Source organism: Manacus vitellinus, unplaced genomic scaffold (assembly GCF_001715985.3).
Source record: "Manacus vitellinus isolate BGI_N305 unplaced genomic scaffold, ASM171598v3 scaffold_39_pilon, whole genome shotgun sequence".
NCBI lineage: Eukaryota > Metazoa > Chordata > Aves > Passeriformes > Pipridae > Manacus > Manacus vitellinus.
Window position 1 is genome coordinate 1,575,023 of NW_021940534.1, and position 16,828 is coordinate 1,591,850.

Genomic DNA, 16,828 nt, shown 5'->3' on the forward strand with positions numbered 1-16,828 from the left:
AAGACACTGGCACATGGGAAGAAATTTAAAAGTACTGTGGTGAAGTTTAAGGGAACAAGATATTCTCCTGAACTTAATGCAGGCACTGTTTGGAAATGGAAGGAAACACCCTCATGCTTTTAATAAGACAGAATAATACTTAATGACCATGACATAGCATCTGCAGCAAAGACAACAAATTTATGTTTTAGTGTTACACTTGCCAATATTCATCCATAATGAGCTAAATAATTAAATTATTTCTAATTAGATACATTAATCTTTATTTAAAGTCAGTGGCCAATATACTGTAGAGGTTTTGGTATATAGAGTAAAAGGAATCAGCATTAACATTGCAAAATTAAACATTCAGAAATTCTTGAAGTTGAGATTCTTCCTACAGCTTTCATCCAAACCACTTATTCTATGTAATGTCTACTATAAATATGTATAGATGTTTACATACATTGAAGGAAAGCTTACTTGTCACATTTAAATTAGTTTATAATTTTCCCACAATAATCCTTTTTAAACACTGTTTCTCTAAGTTGTACACTATACGAACTAAATTTAGCATGAATTCTGCAGCCTTTTCCTCGGAGTTTTTTACTGGTTTGTTTCCAAAACAAGCAGAAAAGCACAATTGCAGAGGCTTCAAGAGCAGAACCTGGCCTGCAACAAGGAGCCTGGAACTTGGATCTCTGGTATCAAAGCCATTAAGTCTCTGTGCCCTAAACCACTGAGTTTGTCATTTTCTGTAAACATATGTCTGCTTAATCTTCTCTATTTCACATTTATTTTACAATCAGTCTAATAGAAGGTAAAAAAAAAAAAAAATCTCATCTGTAGCTAGAGTCTGATCTAGGGTTCCCAACTCAAGTCAGTAGGAGTCAGTTCCTTTCCTTGTTTGGGTGTTGGATCAAGTCCATGTAAAAGCACTTTTTCTTTTTTTTTTCAACTTTTTGAAATAAAGCCTTTTTGAAACACAAATGTCTGCCACTTCAGATTTCTGAATACAGTATATTACTTTCGAATTCTAAAAATTAAATTATTGCTAATATTTGCATTTTAATAATCTTATTAAAAGATAAATATATTTAAACAATTTTCTGAAACACAAGCATTCATATTAAAGACATACATATGCATATTTACATACTTGTGTACATACCCCTTTCAGATATAGCTTTAAAACTTATGACTCAAGAAACTTAACATATAGACTTTCTATTTAATGTTTTAAAAATAAACTAAAAAATGACACTTGAAAACAAAAGTGCACACACTTACAACTACAAATATAGACAGAGAACAAAGTTTGTGCCAAATAAATTGCCTAAAATATTACTGCTACATATCTCAATACTAGACGGCTTAAGTTCATAATAATTTTAATCCTTTAAAATATGAGAAACCTGGTTTATAACCAAGTTTATAACCTCAGCCACCTATGATTACTTTCTGTGTTGCACATCTGGGGAATTTTTGCATTGCTGTAAACCCCCTGTTAAATAAAGATTTAAAAAAGTCCTCGACCACTATATTGCATTTTCATTTTATTGGATAAATTAAATTATTCTCAATATGCCTGTCAAGAAGATGGTTCATGTAAGTAATTAAAATTACAGGTCTAAGAGATAATGAGATCTGCACCTAGAAATGGATGTTTGTTCTGCCTTACTTGTTATTTTCCACATTAAGTATTTTTCATCTCAAATGACTGGAAATTGTTTGCCTAAAGTCCCAAGTGGTCAAGAATAATATGTGGAATGCTTCCAGTCTGTATTGATGAAGATAAAAGTATTTAAGTAGATCTGAGGTGAATCTGGTGTGGAAAGAGGGAAGGGTTTAGTGGATTCTTATTTGGAAAAAAAGAGGGGAAAAAAGAAGAAGAAGAAAAAAAGTCAAAGTCATGGTAATTAAGTTTTCTGGGGTATACAAAGCTCTGCAGGATTCTTTTCCTCACATCTCACTATGGAAAATTCTGGAGTGGTGTCAAAGGCATCTGTAAACTCAAGTGAGACCCAATAACGTCTCCATCAGGCATCAGGAAGCCCATGAAGTTCAGAAACTTTAAGGATCTTAATGGTGTATAAAGGGAAAAGACAACATTCCTCAGTGTTTCTTTGCAGCACATCTCAATAAACCAAACCCCCAGGACTGCTGGATGTAGTCAGTGCACCACACCTGGCTCCACAGAACTTGTGAGATCCTGTTTGTAGCATAGGCAAGTACACGGTGGACTTAATGTCCATTACAAATGGGTCTCCATTAGGACTTGAATACAGCAAAAGCTACTGGCCAACTGGAGCAGGCAGCTAAGTAGAACTACACAAAAAAAACCCCCACTCAACCACCACAAGTCGGGCCTGATGCAGAAATCTGGGCTGAGATTGATATAAGCCAAGAGGGCAGGCAAGGTCAGTGGGATGAATGAGTTGCCAAAGCAGGAAACTGACTGGTCAGAAAGCAGGGAAAAAGAGAGTTGTATCAAAGCGTGAAGCCCAAGCTGAAACAAAAACCAGGAAAAACCCTTGACCCTTCCTGGTGGGATCAGAGCTTGGCCTAAGTACAGCTCAGCAGTCATATGTATCCAGCCCTTATACACACAAGGAAGACATGAGGCAATCCACGCTGGGGCTGAAGCCACAGGTCGCCACTGAACACACAGTTGCAAACCATACACCTCCCAGAACACCCCAGCACTCCTCTGGGAGACAGCAGTCCTGAGCTCTCCAAGCTAAGCTCCCATAATTAGCAAAAGGAGTGTAGAAACGCACACATGGTTCATCTGTCACCAAAGAAAGTCCCCCAGTTCCCTTGTACTGTCACAATCACATTCAACAGATGACTATTAGGTGGAAGAGACCCAAAGACATGCCTGCAATGTGCCACGTCTGTAGTCTCACACTACGTGACCTGTGAGTGCTGACAGACATGAAGGTTGAGGATGGTGGTGCAAATTCTTCCAAGCTCTCAGAAAGGATCCAAGTTGCCTCAGAACCAATATTAATATCCTGGAACTGTTTTGCAGGACATGGAATCTGGGAAAAAACATAACCTCTAAGAGAGTTCCTACAAACTCAGAATACCCTTAATGGGCAATTAAGAGCGAAGTTGCACATCTACCCTGAGATTCTGCACTCTGTATAATCAGTGAGTCTCAGATCAAACAAAGCTATTTAGAAAAGTGCATCTATGAATCTATTATAAAAGTAAGAGAAACTTTCTGAGATTCTCTTCAGGGAGGCATCAAGATCTCTGAAAAGACCCTTCATTACAATTTGGAAAGACAAAACCTCATACAAGGCTTACAGCAAAATAAATACATGTTCAGTTTAATGTGTCCGCTGAAATACAGACAGAAGCATTTTTGGGGTAAAGATATTTGGACCAATCTCTCTCTGAAGTGACAGGATCAACACAAAACAGGAGAGATGGTCTTCAGATGTCCCTTACAAGTAAAGCTGAGTAAAAAGTGCTAAACCTTATAAAAACAAACAGCTCTTTTCAGTGAAAATATTCAGTGTCTTAATGGTCTTTTCTGAGAGAGAAGCATGAAGAGGGTGGTCACAAAAATAAGCAATTCATGAACATCCAATGTTTTCTGGAGGAGACAGGCTGCCTTTTAATGGAATCCACTATGCAGGCATCTAAGGTACCTCAGTAAAGCTGTTTTGTTCAAGCTGCACCACCAAAGAAGCTGAGGAATGATCTGGTCCAACTATTGCAGAAAAGGTAGTAATGTGTAGGGCTTCCTAGAAGTCTATATGATGAAAGAAAAGATACTCATTTTTCTCTCCACTTAATATAGCCTAGACATAATTTCAGATGGAGTCAGCTGCAGGAAGCATATTTACACCAAAGACACACTGTCCTTTGCCAACTATCGCAGTGCTTGTGCATTCTGAGTTATGCCACTGCCTGTTAAATAATGGCTATCCTGGTCTCCTCTGAAGAGGATTAAATCCTGCAAAGTGAGCATTTCAATTCCTTCAGAAAGCATCTCCTCATATTGTGATTGTACTTTACCTCAGCCAAGAGTGCCTACCAGGTGACGAAAAGTCACTGTAGGAATCTGGAAGCATCCTGACATTCAAATTAGCACTTTTATTCAAATTATCTTTTGATTCTTAGTGCAGTGGTACCTCAACATGTGTGATTGTAGAATATACTGTACTCTTTGCTGGATCCAAATCAGAAGATCACAGAATAATTCCTGGAAATGACATGCCATTTCTTGTAAGTGGTCACAAGAAATCCACATCATCTGGATGATTCTGTTGTTTCTGCTGGGGGACTGGGATTAACCTGGTAGAATCAAAAGCAAATAAAAACAAACCAGAGGCCTTGCCACTTGCTACCAGTGACTGTCTGTTTTGACCAAAAAGTCTGTGGTTTCACCCTCTGATGAGTCTCAGCTCTCAAGGTTGCTGAAACAGTTACCATCACTTGTTAAAAGTGGCAGCTGGGTCTTCATCATAACCATGACCCTCCCTCAGAGAGAATACAATTGCTGCCCAGGCCTGCTTCCTTTCCACGTGAAAGAGAATATCTTTCACTAGAAGTTGTGAAGGTTAAAGCTTCTCTGACATTGACAGGACAGTGACAACAAGAAATTACTCCTAGAGCCTCCTTCAACTGCCCTTCCCTTGGTATAGTGACTGAGTTTCCCAAAGAGGGAAATTTCTCAGGGGTAACACAAGCAACGTCTAAGCACATCAGGTATCAGAAAGATCTTGAAGAGAGTCAAGAAGGCACAAAGACCAGAAATATTTATTAGAGTAGAAATGTTTATTGAAAAAACACTGCAAAACAAAGAATCCTTAGGCAATAGTTGAGAGAAACTGAGGACAAGGTGCCCACAATAAGGAGGGAGCAGCAGCTTGTTTGCACAGCATGAGGCTACTGCTGAAGAAAGCATCACCAGCACCCAGTTGCTTAAGAATCACAGAATATTTTAGGTTGGCAGAGACCTTTCCAATCATCAAGTCCAACCATTAATCCAGCACTGCAAAGCCCACCACCATGGCAGTGAAGAAATTTTTCCTAAGATCCAGTATGAACACCCTAGGAATAAGCATATATATCTACACATAACTACTTGAAGTAAAACAATCTTTTTTCTTCTCTAGGAAAAACCCTACACATCTTTGATTCTCTGACATATCTATTCTGACATAGATAAGAAACAAAATGGTTACTACATAGATAAAATAATCAGTCTTAGGTAACCAAAACACACTATTCGTAATCATAAAGATTTTCACTCCAGTTCACCAACTCTCAGCTTCATCTCACCTTGTTTAGGCAGCTCTGTCAAATGTCAGATGATAAAAAACAACTCAGCCTACCCCCTCTCTAAAGTCAGTAAAAGGGAAATACATGGCTTCAAAAGGCACTTCAGATCTTCTAAAAATCTAAATTATTTTAGAGATAATTATCTTCATTGATCATAAGGAGAGTTGAGCAAAACAGACTCTCAAATTACAGCACTTAAGCAGCATAAATCCAGGCCTTAATACATAACTTCAAAAGGCATGTGACTAGCCATGCTGACTTCAGAGGCATAACATCTGTGTTTAAAACCTTGCTGACAATAGTGACCACAGTCATGGGCAATACTCTGGTTTATGAAGGTATTTTGAGAGCAGAATCTACAAGAACGTTAAAGGGAAGCAGACTAGCCCAGAGAAGCACATAAACAACTCATTTTCATTGCTAAACACTGACACAGTTGAAGGATAATGCTTATCTAAATTAATTCCTACACCTTTTGGTTCATGGGATAGTGTGTAACTGCTGTAGAAATGAATAGTTTCTATTTGCATGTCCACTTCTCAGTTTAAAAGCAGGTGCTTTGCTGACTTTGTTTTCTGACTTTCCAGGTTCGAGTGTCCTATCTGATTATCAACATGGGAATTCAAAAGCCAAAGCTGACCAGCTCAGAGGTATTGACGGAGCTAGAAATTTGTATGAAATCACTCTTGGCTGTAAGTTACAGAAGAACAGCGTGCACCTGTCACCAGGCTTTCAGTATGCCTTCCAAGAAGTTCTGCCAATTCAAATCATTCAAAATAAAATTCTATCAAATTTGTCTTTCATGAAGTACACATTGGATATTTGCATTTATGCAAGGCTCCGGTTTAAGGGCAGCAGACAGGCTTGCAATCTTGAATGTAGTTTGACTTTACAAACACTGCAAGGTAGGCAAGTATCACTATCTCTGTTTTGCAAACATCACTAAAACTTGTATGAACTGAACCACAGAAATACCATACAATGTATCTTCCTCATTTATGAGACCAAAGCAGTAGAGATGTCCAGACATTTAGCTTCTTGGTAAGGTTACACTGATTTTCTTTCACAATGGCGCTGGTAAAGTTCTGCTCACTGGAGGGTTTTACAAATGGAGAACTAAGGCACATTAAATTTAAAAGTGTATACCAATTACAGATGTAAAGCTTGAGAAACAAAGTGCCTGTTTTTTGTCATGCACTTAGCATTTCTTATATTGAACCATCTGTTTTACAGCAGTGCCCCTAGTGTTAGGCGCTGCTACTGGGAGTGTTCAGCACTCCCGCTACTCAGACTCCTGAGTTTCAAACTGGATATGAAAAATAAATTACCTAAAGTTTGCCTTACAGAGTAGAACTGCCAGGGAAAAGGGTTATTTGGTGGTCAGGGGAATGCAAGGAGCCTTGACAGAAAGCTTTTCATGGCTATATACTTCACCTAGAAGCAGTGGCTTCAAGCTCAACTTGGTCAAAGAGCCTAGAGTAACTCTACCATGCACAGGACCTGCACCTTCTGACTTGGAGAGTAGCAGCAAAGAGGGGGTTACAGCCTTGGCAATACTGGATTGTTTTTGTGATTTTATGCAGATGAAAGAATGAACTGAAATTCTTCCCTTGGGTGATGGGTGTATGGCAGAAGATGATAGGTCTTTGATGCTACATGTGACATTGGGAAAGACGAGGAAGGAAGAAGAATTGGAGTTGATGTTCTCATGCAGGATCATTTATCTGTGGAGTTATTGTATGCCTTTAATGGAATACACATGTGCATTAGGCCCCACGCTTTCAGTATGTACTGCAAGTTTGATGATTTCAAAGTACAGATACATGGGGCTTATGAAGCACGTTAAGACCAGTAAACTGGTCAGGGTTTCCAACACAGCATCATTTGGACATCGAATACCTTAAAACTCCAGACAAATGTCAATGAAATAAAATATCTCATCCCATTCCAATGGCTCAACTTATTACTGGGAACAAGGGTTTTGCATGTCCTTGCATGCAACTCGGGAAGCAAGGAAACACTACGACTACCTACATCCATTCACGAGTCCTAAAACATAGACTGTCAGCTACATCTTTCATTCCCCCTTGTCCCTCCTTTCCCTTTCCCAATAATCCCCTCAAAACATTCAGCACAAAGTGACATATCCTTCTTTTTGGTAACTTAAAATGAAAAGTGAGGGACAACTCTAACTATGAGATTTCTCTTTGCCATATGTGAGCTTAAGTTTGAAGTGGGTACACTGCAAACACAAAGGAGTGAGGTTTGGAAACCACCTGAGGGTAAATGGTTGTGAACCTCTGTAATGCATCATTACATGTTTCATGTACTTTTCACCTCAACCTTGGCAGGTTTATTACCACCAAGAGTTTTCCCATTTCAGAAAACAGCTCCTTCACCTTGCCATGTTAACAGCTCCTTTCACCTTGCTGCTCCCAGTTTTGTGTCATCTTATGGTTTGCCCCAACCCACATTATTTTTAAAAAGCAGCAATACTTAAAAAACAAAACAAACAAACAAAACCAAACAAAACCAAAACAAAGCAAACAAAAACCCAAACCAAACCAAACCAAACCAAAAAAAAAACCACCACAAAAGCATAGTAACATCACAAATGATAACAAGGATATGAACTTGCCCTTCCTTTATTTCTGTTCAAATCAAGCAATAAGAACAGTGGAAACTAAGTCCTGTAATTCTCAAATGCAGATCAAAACAAACCCTGACTTACTAGAATTTCTCTGGTAGTTATATTGCAACTTCCTTCTCCATTATAACAAGAGAAAAAGAAGAGCCCTCTGACACACTCTGCCTTCAGAAAGCCACCCCGAGTGAGTTATATTTGCTGGTAAATAACCACATTCTCAGACAACACTGTTTTTTAAAATAAAATATATTAAAAGGAACAGGAAAAAAACACAAAAAATAGCAGAACTTACATAAGCAACAATAAATCATCTATGTCTCTCAGCCAAGCTGAAGATGAGACCAACCTGGTATTAAAGCAAGACTTCCAAAACTGTACTCTTAATGTTTAAAATTTTAAAGTAGAATCAACATCCTACTGCCAACAGAACATTTTCTATTTCTTTATTCTGTCAAAATTGCCTTTCAAAAATATTTTGAAACAGTAAGATAACTCTTATCCTTTAAATACAGTCACCCCCTCACACACACTCTTTGCAAAATCAGAAGAAAATATTAAACATACAAACCGAAAATGTTGATAATAGCTGCTCTTAGCTTTGTTTCTGTTAATAGTTATGCCTCAAGTTTAAGACCTTTCTGAGCTGAAAGATCTTTTACTTAAAGTACAGTAAGTTTTACCACAGCAACAACAGTGAGAAAACAGTGTCCTTATTGTGAAGACAACATTTCATCATTTTCAGGTCTAGTTACAAAGTACTTTGAAACACCACATTAACAACTTAAATTCCTAACAAAAATCTTTTTGTAATAAATACAAGATTACAAATATTTTTCACTAAACACTTGTTCTAGGTACCAAAATGAAGATAAAAAGGTTAATTTTCAGAAATCGCATGTTACCTAACAGGAAACTTTAAAAAAAAAAAAAAAAAAAAGGAAAGAAAAAAATTGTTAAAAAAAACCCTCAAGCTTCAGGTCCCCCAATTTTTTCTAAGTTAAATTCATCAAAACTGAAATATCAAATTACAGTCTTGGTCAAAGGATAATGACTCATTCTTTTTTTTTCCTGTCTTCATATGTGTAGATATCACTATATTCACTAAAACAACCAATTATAGATCACATAACTATGTCGCCTCTGAGCCAAAAGGAAATTCATTCACCAATTTTTGTTTTTCCTGTCCTTCAGCACAGAGTAAGTTACACTTAATTAGTCAGTCTTGGAGATGACAGAGCACCCAGTTCTCTTGCACATATTTGTATAAAGTAAGACTTCAGAGTCAAATGGAAAGTTTGCTTCTTCTTCTTTAAACTGTAACCATTAATGTAATTTACTCTATACCAAATAGCAGCAGCCCCTGAATCTAATTTCTGGGCCCTGAGTTAATTTGTAGAAATAAACATAGCTGAAAGTGGCAGCTGGGTAAAAAATGAGAGATACATTATTTTGAGTGACAGCAGTAATTAAAAATTGGAATAGCATGAAGTCCATCTTTATAAAGCATTGGAATAAATCAGTTAATGAAGCTATCTTTTTCCTAATTACAAATTAACTTATTTTACTTCTAAATTACTTTGAACAACTACATCTTGTATGATCTTCTAATGAAAGAGAAAGCTTCACAGAGTCACAGAATATGCCGAGTTGGAAGGGATCCACAAGGATTGAGTCCAGCTCCTGGCCTTGCACAGAACCATCGTCAAGAGTCACACCATGTGCCTGAGAGTATCATCCAAATGCTTCTTGAACTCTGTCAGGCTTGGGGCTGTGACCACTTCCTCAGGAAGCCTTTTCTAGTACCCAACCACCCTCTGGGTGAAGAACCTCTTTCTAATATCCAACCTAAACCTCTCCTGACACAATTTCAGGCCATTCCCTTAGGTTCTGTCACTGGCCACCACAGAGAAGAGATCAGTGCCTGCTCCTCCTCTTCCTCTCATGAGGAAGTTGTAACTGCAATGAGGTTTCCCCTCAGTCTCCTCTTCTCCAGGCTGAACACACCAAGTGACCTCAGCCATTCCTCATACAGCTTCCCCTCAAGGCCCTTTGCCATCTTTGTGCCCTCCTTTGGACGCTCTCTAAGAGCTTAATATCTTTCTTATATTGCTGTGACCAAAACTGCACACAACATTCAAGGTGAGGTCATAACAGTGCACAGCAGAGTGGGACAATCCCCTCCCTCGACTGGGAGGTGATGCTTTGCCTGATGCCACCCGGCACAGGGTTGGCCCTCCTGGCTGCCAGGGCACTGCTGACTCATATTCAACTTGCCATAGACCAGGACCCCCAGGTCCCTTTCCATGGCACTGCTTTCCAGCATCTCATTCCCCAGTCTGTTCGGACATCCAGGGTTGCCCCATCCCAGGCGCAGAATCCAGCACTTTCCCTTGTTGAACTTCACATGATTGGTGGTTGCCCAGTTCTCTCATTTGTCAAGGTCTCTCTGCAGGTCCTCCCTGCCTTCGAGGGAGTCAACAGCTGCTCCCAGTTTTGTGTCATCTTCAAACTTGCTTAGTATCCCTTCCAGTCCTGCATCCAAGTCATTTATGAAGATGTTGAAGAGATGGAGGCCCTGTGAAACCCCACTAGTGAGAGGTTATCCCATTCACTATTACTGTCTGTGTTCTACCTGTGAGCCAACTGCTCACCCACTGCTTTGGAAGATTTTTGTTGTTGTTCCTATAAAATCCTAGTTTCAAGTGAAATTCATTACACTGATGTGGAAACACACTGATCTCTTTACATTTTTAACATAGAGACAAGGCTGCACAGTCATCTGCTCTGGCTTGACACAACACAGGACAGCTTCACTGTAATGTTCACACACTGACTCCACTGCTTCAACTCAAACATGCCTTTTACAACTAAAAGGCTTAAACAATTAACACTTAAAGGCTTGAACAATGAAGAATCTTTGTGAACTTATGCTTTGACTCCCAGATTTTCATTACTATTTTCATTACTATTTTACAAAGGTGATTCAAAATACAGTAGTACTGCATAAAAACACTGAAGGCACTTGACTAACTGAATGAAGTCAAAGCTCTCTGCTTACCTTTTCAAGGTAACGTTTGGTAACTGTTTAACAACCCAGTTATCAGTGGATTTAACTCTTCAGACTGCCTCAAATTTAAACAAAATAATCATTGCTATTTGCTCTTCTTAATAGTGTGAAGTAAAAAAACAACCACCAAACTCTCAGCTGTGTCCATGTAATTTATATGCTCTTGTCTCCCACACTTCATCCACTGATTTTAACAAAGGTCTTAAAGCTTGTCTTAAAGCAAATAAACTGTGATATTTTTAAGACCACAGTAATTGATATCTTATCCTGGATGAAGCCTCGAAATTTTCAGGCTACAAAGGGCACTGGAACTCAGTTCCAATAACAGCGTCCATTTCTTTCTCATGCCACAAACAAAGTAAATCACCTCAGATGAAGGAAGGTTTAAGTGTTGTATAATGCAAGAAGACTAAATGGGGGTGGGGATGGCAGAAAGCTTCTCTGCTGTTTTTTCCAAGAGAAAGGCAACGAAGTCTATATATTGACATTGACCAATTGAAAACATTTATGAAAAACTTTGGTTCTTAATTTACAAAGATACCTACCCCTATAATACTCAAGCCTTTCAGGTAGTCCTGACGAGGTTGGGCTTGTGGCACACAGCCTGCTACAACGACTTTCTTCTTCCCTTCTTGGGCTTTCCTAAAGAAGGACAAAGAGTGTGTTAATAGTTTCTGAAAATTATCATTTTCAACTTCAAAGTAGTTATATTATGCATGTGACACAGGAAAGAGCAACTGCGGTGAAAACATTTCAAAATCAGAAGCAACTTGTACGTGTTTGAACCTCAGAAACCAAACAGATCAACACATGAAAAAACTATATGAAGCTCTCAGGCTACAGCACTCACGGTTCAATTTGGGGAGTATCTACAGAGAACATAACCACTGCATATCTTGGACAAAAATACAATCTTGAAAGTTCAGTTAACCTTTATTTGCCACAATGACAGCAGAGAAACTGGTCAAGAAATATGGGGCAGAGATATTAACCTTGATTCAAGAAAAGTTACACAGAATGCAAGGGACAGCCTATGCAGACAGGAAGCTCTAGCTCAGAACAGACCCATTTATGTAGTACCAGTCAGAGTTTACCAGTTACATCAGTCTTCTGATGTTCACTTAAAATGTTTATTTACTTTAAAATACGCAGTTACTTAGAAACATTTAAGCATATTGAGCACTTTCAAACCTTAAGTGCTTGCCTCTGGCAGAGAAGCATTTGACTGGATATTAACGTACATAACTCCTTAGCTTTGATGCTACCTTAGCATCAAGTAAGAAACCAAAACTCTAAGATTAAATGGTTAGTGTTCATTTCATTAGTAACATTTTGACTCATTTTGAATTCAACACTGAATATCAAGCCTTGGAGGTAATGGAAGCCCTGAACAGAACTAGTGGCTGTATACGAAACACTGAGATGCAGAACCTGCTTATGTTAGTTAACTTTGAAGATCATCCATTAGCACATTAACCCAACACGACTACTGCATTATAATGTGAAAAACATTAAAGAAGAGAAGCACTGAATAATTTTACCAGACTTGCTAGGTCTAACATATTACGGGGTTGCTCCAAGAACAATCTTTCACAGTTGCATGTTGTATCACAATCTCCCGACAGACTTCTGTCAAACTGGAACCTTGTAAATCCATATTTTCTCCAGCAATGTATGAACTCATGAAGTGTTTACCGTTATGCTGGAATAGGCTACGACACGTCATAACACTTTTTAGAAAAATTATCCAAAAGACACAATTACTCAGACAATTTTATACTCTTCAGCTTGGTTGAGCTGTCTCCAAGCTGAATGCACTAGAGAAAGTGATGTTCAACAAGCACACGGATGCTACATGAGTATCTGTAGGTCCTCAGCAAAGGCAAGTTCAACCAAAGAAAAACAAACACCAAAACAAAACAAACAAAAAAAAACCAACCACAAGAAACCCCAAGCTCAAAACAGACTAGTACCACACAGAGTTACGCTACTCACAGTTTTCACTTCACACTTACAAACAAATCTATTTACAAATTATAGCTCAAAATGAAATCTCACAATATTACACAAATTGTAATAATAAAGGAGATCACAGGCCATTTTGCCAAATACCTCATAGTGGCTGCTGCACTAAAATGAAGTATTTTAAAGGAAAAAAATAAATATCCTACACAAACACAAGTGTAAAATAACAAGAAAATGGATTATGGCTATTACCTCTATCCAATATAAATGCAGCAAATCTCTGTAAAGCATCCAATTTTGTTTTAGTGGACTTTCAGGAAATCTTCAAACATCCATCATACAGAACCTCACTGGTCCTCTACTTGGATGCTAAGTTGTATAATATGATTGCAAATTTTATTTCACCTCTTTCTTACTCATATTTCTGTGGATAAACAACTACGATGAAGCACTAATTTAGTATTCTTCTTAGGCATGGAACATTTCTTAGGCAGCAACATGTCACCAAAGTCTGCAATCCCTCTTTTCTTTCAGTGGTATATATTTAAGGGTTTTGCAATACTTCAGTGAAGGTTACCTACTACATACCCATGAAAAAATAAACAAAACAAAACAAAACAAAAAAATTGTACTTCATGTATTACCTAAAAATGTCACATAGCACCATGTGACACTCCACTAACTCAAAGGATAAAAATCACTACTTATATAGTTTTACAGACTCAGCCTAGTGCCTGGAGGCAAGACAATAAGCCCTGTCTCCAGCAAACAAAGCACATGTCCCTAGGCAACTCAGCATCTGGTATAATCTGCTGCTAGCAACAGCCGTCTCCATCTACTTGAAAATCTGTGAGCACTACAGAAGAAAAAGCTTGCATTCAAGTCTTTTTATCGGAGAAAAAAAAATAAACAAAGTTTCCCCTGGCACATTAAATGGCATTTTAATGTTATTTCACAGCTTTAACATTTTGCCATATCTTCTGGGACTATAACTAGAGCTAGGGGGGAAAAGTTAAAATGAATATTCTTCATAATAAGCATTGCCTGCATTTAACTTTTTTAAAGTTGCACAGGTCTCTACAGAATAAAGAATTTTGTACATTGAGATTTTTTCCTTTAAAATGCAATTAAGTGGACATGCCAGAACTAAATTTTCAATCATAGCCAATTTTCATTACATCTATAATACACCATACAATACATGAAAACCATCATAAATGAAAAACCCTTGTAAGGAAATGATGAATTTTTTTGCCTCATTTTCAAGAAACCACTTCTCAAAATATGCATTTCACTACTATATTGTCACTTCCTTTTAATATTGTTTAATAAGCTCTGTTCATATTAACAAAAGTCTACAAAAATTATTCTTCAGAAATCTAGTTAGCACAAGAACTGTATTAGAAGAGCCTTTATCCCTCCAGAACATGAATAGTAATGAGAATAATACCTCATGGAATCTGGTAGGTGGCATGAATAAAAACATCTTCTCTTTTAGAACCCTTTATATTTTTCAGTTACATGAACCTTACCTTGAACTTTCAATTTAATTGATTCAGGAAACATCTTTTAGAAATACACTCTTCTCTAAAAAACTACTTGCAAGATATATATCTGAATAGAAATTTAATCAGAGCAATTATTTTTTTAAGAAAGGAATTATTCAAGCTACTTCCTAAGTAAAAAAAACAAGTGAGAAACAACAGGGGCATGAAGTACTGCATACAGTAGAGGACTCATATAAGATCACAGATTATACTCCATTGCATAGAAACAGCCATTGCAACTATAATTGTACTATCAGACTTAATGGAATATGTTCAATTTATTCTGCCTGTTACAAAGCAAACTTAAAAATGTAACTAGAGAATTCCTGTCTTGCTTATGTGCACTTTCATTTATGCTGTTAGGAACCTGCTCAAACTGGAACATTCTGCTCACAATTTTACATAACATGTTGTTGCATTGATCCTCTATTTTTTAGTTTTCAAGCTCCAAGAAAATTTGGCCAGTAATATGACAAAGATAAAGAAACACCTGTCATCCTCAAAAAAAGCACCCCCTAAGTGTTTGCTACATCCGCACTGTGTGTACAGCAACAGCACTGGATACCATGGCAGCCAGTGTAGGAAGCTGTTCCACTTTTTCATGACTCATACAGTTACTCAGGTTGAAACACCACAATAAAAAGTTAGGGACCTTTCCCCGAGGTTCAAATCTGAGGAAGTCAACAAAAAAGTGGAAGCAGAGAAGATGGGCCAAGTTCAACAGAAGACAATCTGTGACACTGAAAGTAATTGATAACTTGCTCTTTGCTGGAGAGACAAGAGAAGCCAGATCACCACCACTCACCTGCTCACTTCCCTTTCCATAAGCAGAGCTGCCCACTGGACACTCATAAGCTGTGAACTATTAAGTGAGTAACTCAGAGCTTTCAGAGAGCCATCACTACCACCCACCAAAGTATTCCAGCTGCACAGGAAGGCTTAGCTGGCCTCTGAAATCAAAAGCAGTCTGGTCTGCAGTGAGGCAAGCTGACTGGTCAGCATGAAACAGGCAATTTGTTAAGTGCTGCTCTAGTACCAGATATGTGAAACCAAATATTATGCCTACAATCTCAAATTTTTTTCCTCCAAAACCCATTGTTGGTAGAATTAAATCATGAAAAAGTGTATAAACAATGAGCAGAAGGTTGCTGGTAGCAAGACAGGTAACAGTCAAATACAAATAAGAGTGGAATTTTCAGCAAAAGCAATACAATAAGGGGGAATGTGCTTTACAGTGAGCTTGTTAAGCTTTGCATTGATAGTAGTTGGGAAATGTTTAAAAATAATAAGAGGAACTATTTCTAATGCTAAAGTACAGCAAGAAGTAATTTTGTTATCTGAAATGAAAAAGGAATTATTTCAACCTGAATCCAGGAGATGACAATTGACCATACTCTCAAGTAAGTTTTTACACCAATCAACTATCCCTACCAAACACAGTACTCATCTCCTCACTGTTGTACCTGCACAAACCTGGTAACTTTCACATAACATGAATAGTTAAACTGACCTGTGCAATGCATCAGAGTAGTCTATTCATGCCATTGTCAGGGCCTCCTATTACACAAAATATACAACACTCCTTATCAGGTATTTTAGAAAGGTGTGAAGCCATAAATCAACAGGACGTTTGTGTCTAGAAATGCCCAAAGAAATATTAGTATACATGAAAAAGTTCTGCTACAGCAGCTCTAGCTGAATGCAGGATTAGCTGGGTATATGAGATCAGGCTGTCAAACATTATAAAAAGTAAAACTGAGGAGATACTACTTCCCTCCAGAAATGGTGTTGTGATGTCTCTGGGGAAATTGAAATGCTATTAGGCTAAAGATGCAAGTATGTGAAAGATCTTCCAACCATCACATCTACTGAATTAACCAGCAGAAAGCCACAGGTTTTAAAGAGAGCACAACACCCCTGGAATGAAAAGATGGTGCCTGTATAGAATTTGGAATACATTGCTGAAAGTCCATAAAATCACACAGCTATTTTCTGTTTGAAAGATTACAAATTGCAACTTAAATCGTAGCTTTACAGGCTTTGAGCCAATTTAATGTCTCATTAGTATCCAAAGGCTTGCATCCCATCCTCTCTGTCTGCTGCTGCTAACTCCTACCTTTCTCCATCTTCAACCTCTCCTCCTTTTCAGTTCTGGCCATCTGGTATCTCTGTTCTGAGCTCTACAGCTCACTGGGCCTTCCAGGGTCCTGTTTAACTCACTGATATAGAAGAAACCTATTGAGCCAAGTTTGGGGGGTTTTAACCATTTTATTCCATTAAGTTAGCTCATGGGAGAAGGGGTGCAGCAGGGCCAAAATGGAG

At 38.0% G+C, this 16,828-nt stretch overlaps 1 protein-coding gene across 1 annotated transcript in view; it reads right to left on the bottom strand.

Annotated features, from left to right (window-relative positions):
- The window catches only part of CDKAL1 (CDK5 regulatory subunit associated protein 1 like 1), a 408,038-nt gene that overhangs the window by 270,932 nt on the left and 120,278 nt on the right, over window positions 1–16,828 (bottom strand). The window contains exon 5 of the mRNA XM_018077689.2: window positions 11,540–11,636. Within this exon, the coding sequence (XP_017933178.1) occupies window positions 11,540–11,636 (97 nt within the window). The remainder of the gene's footprint in view (window positions 1–11,539; window positions 11,637–16,828) is intronic.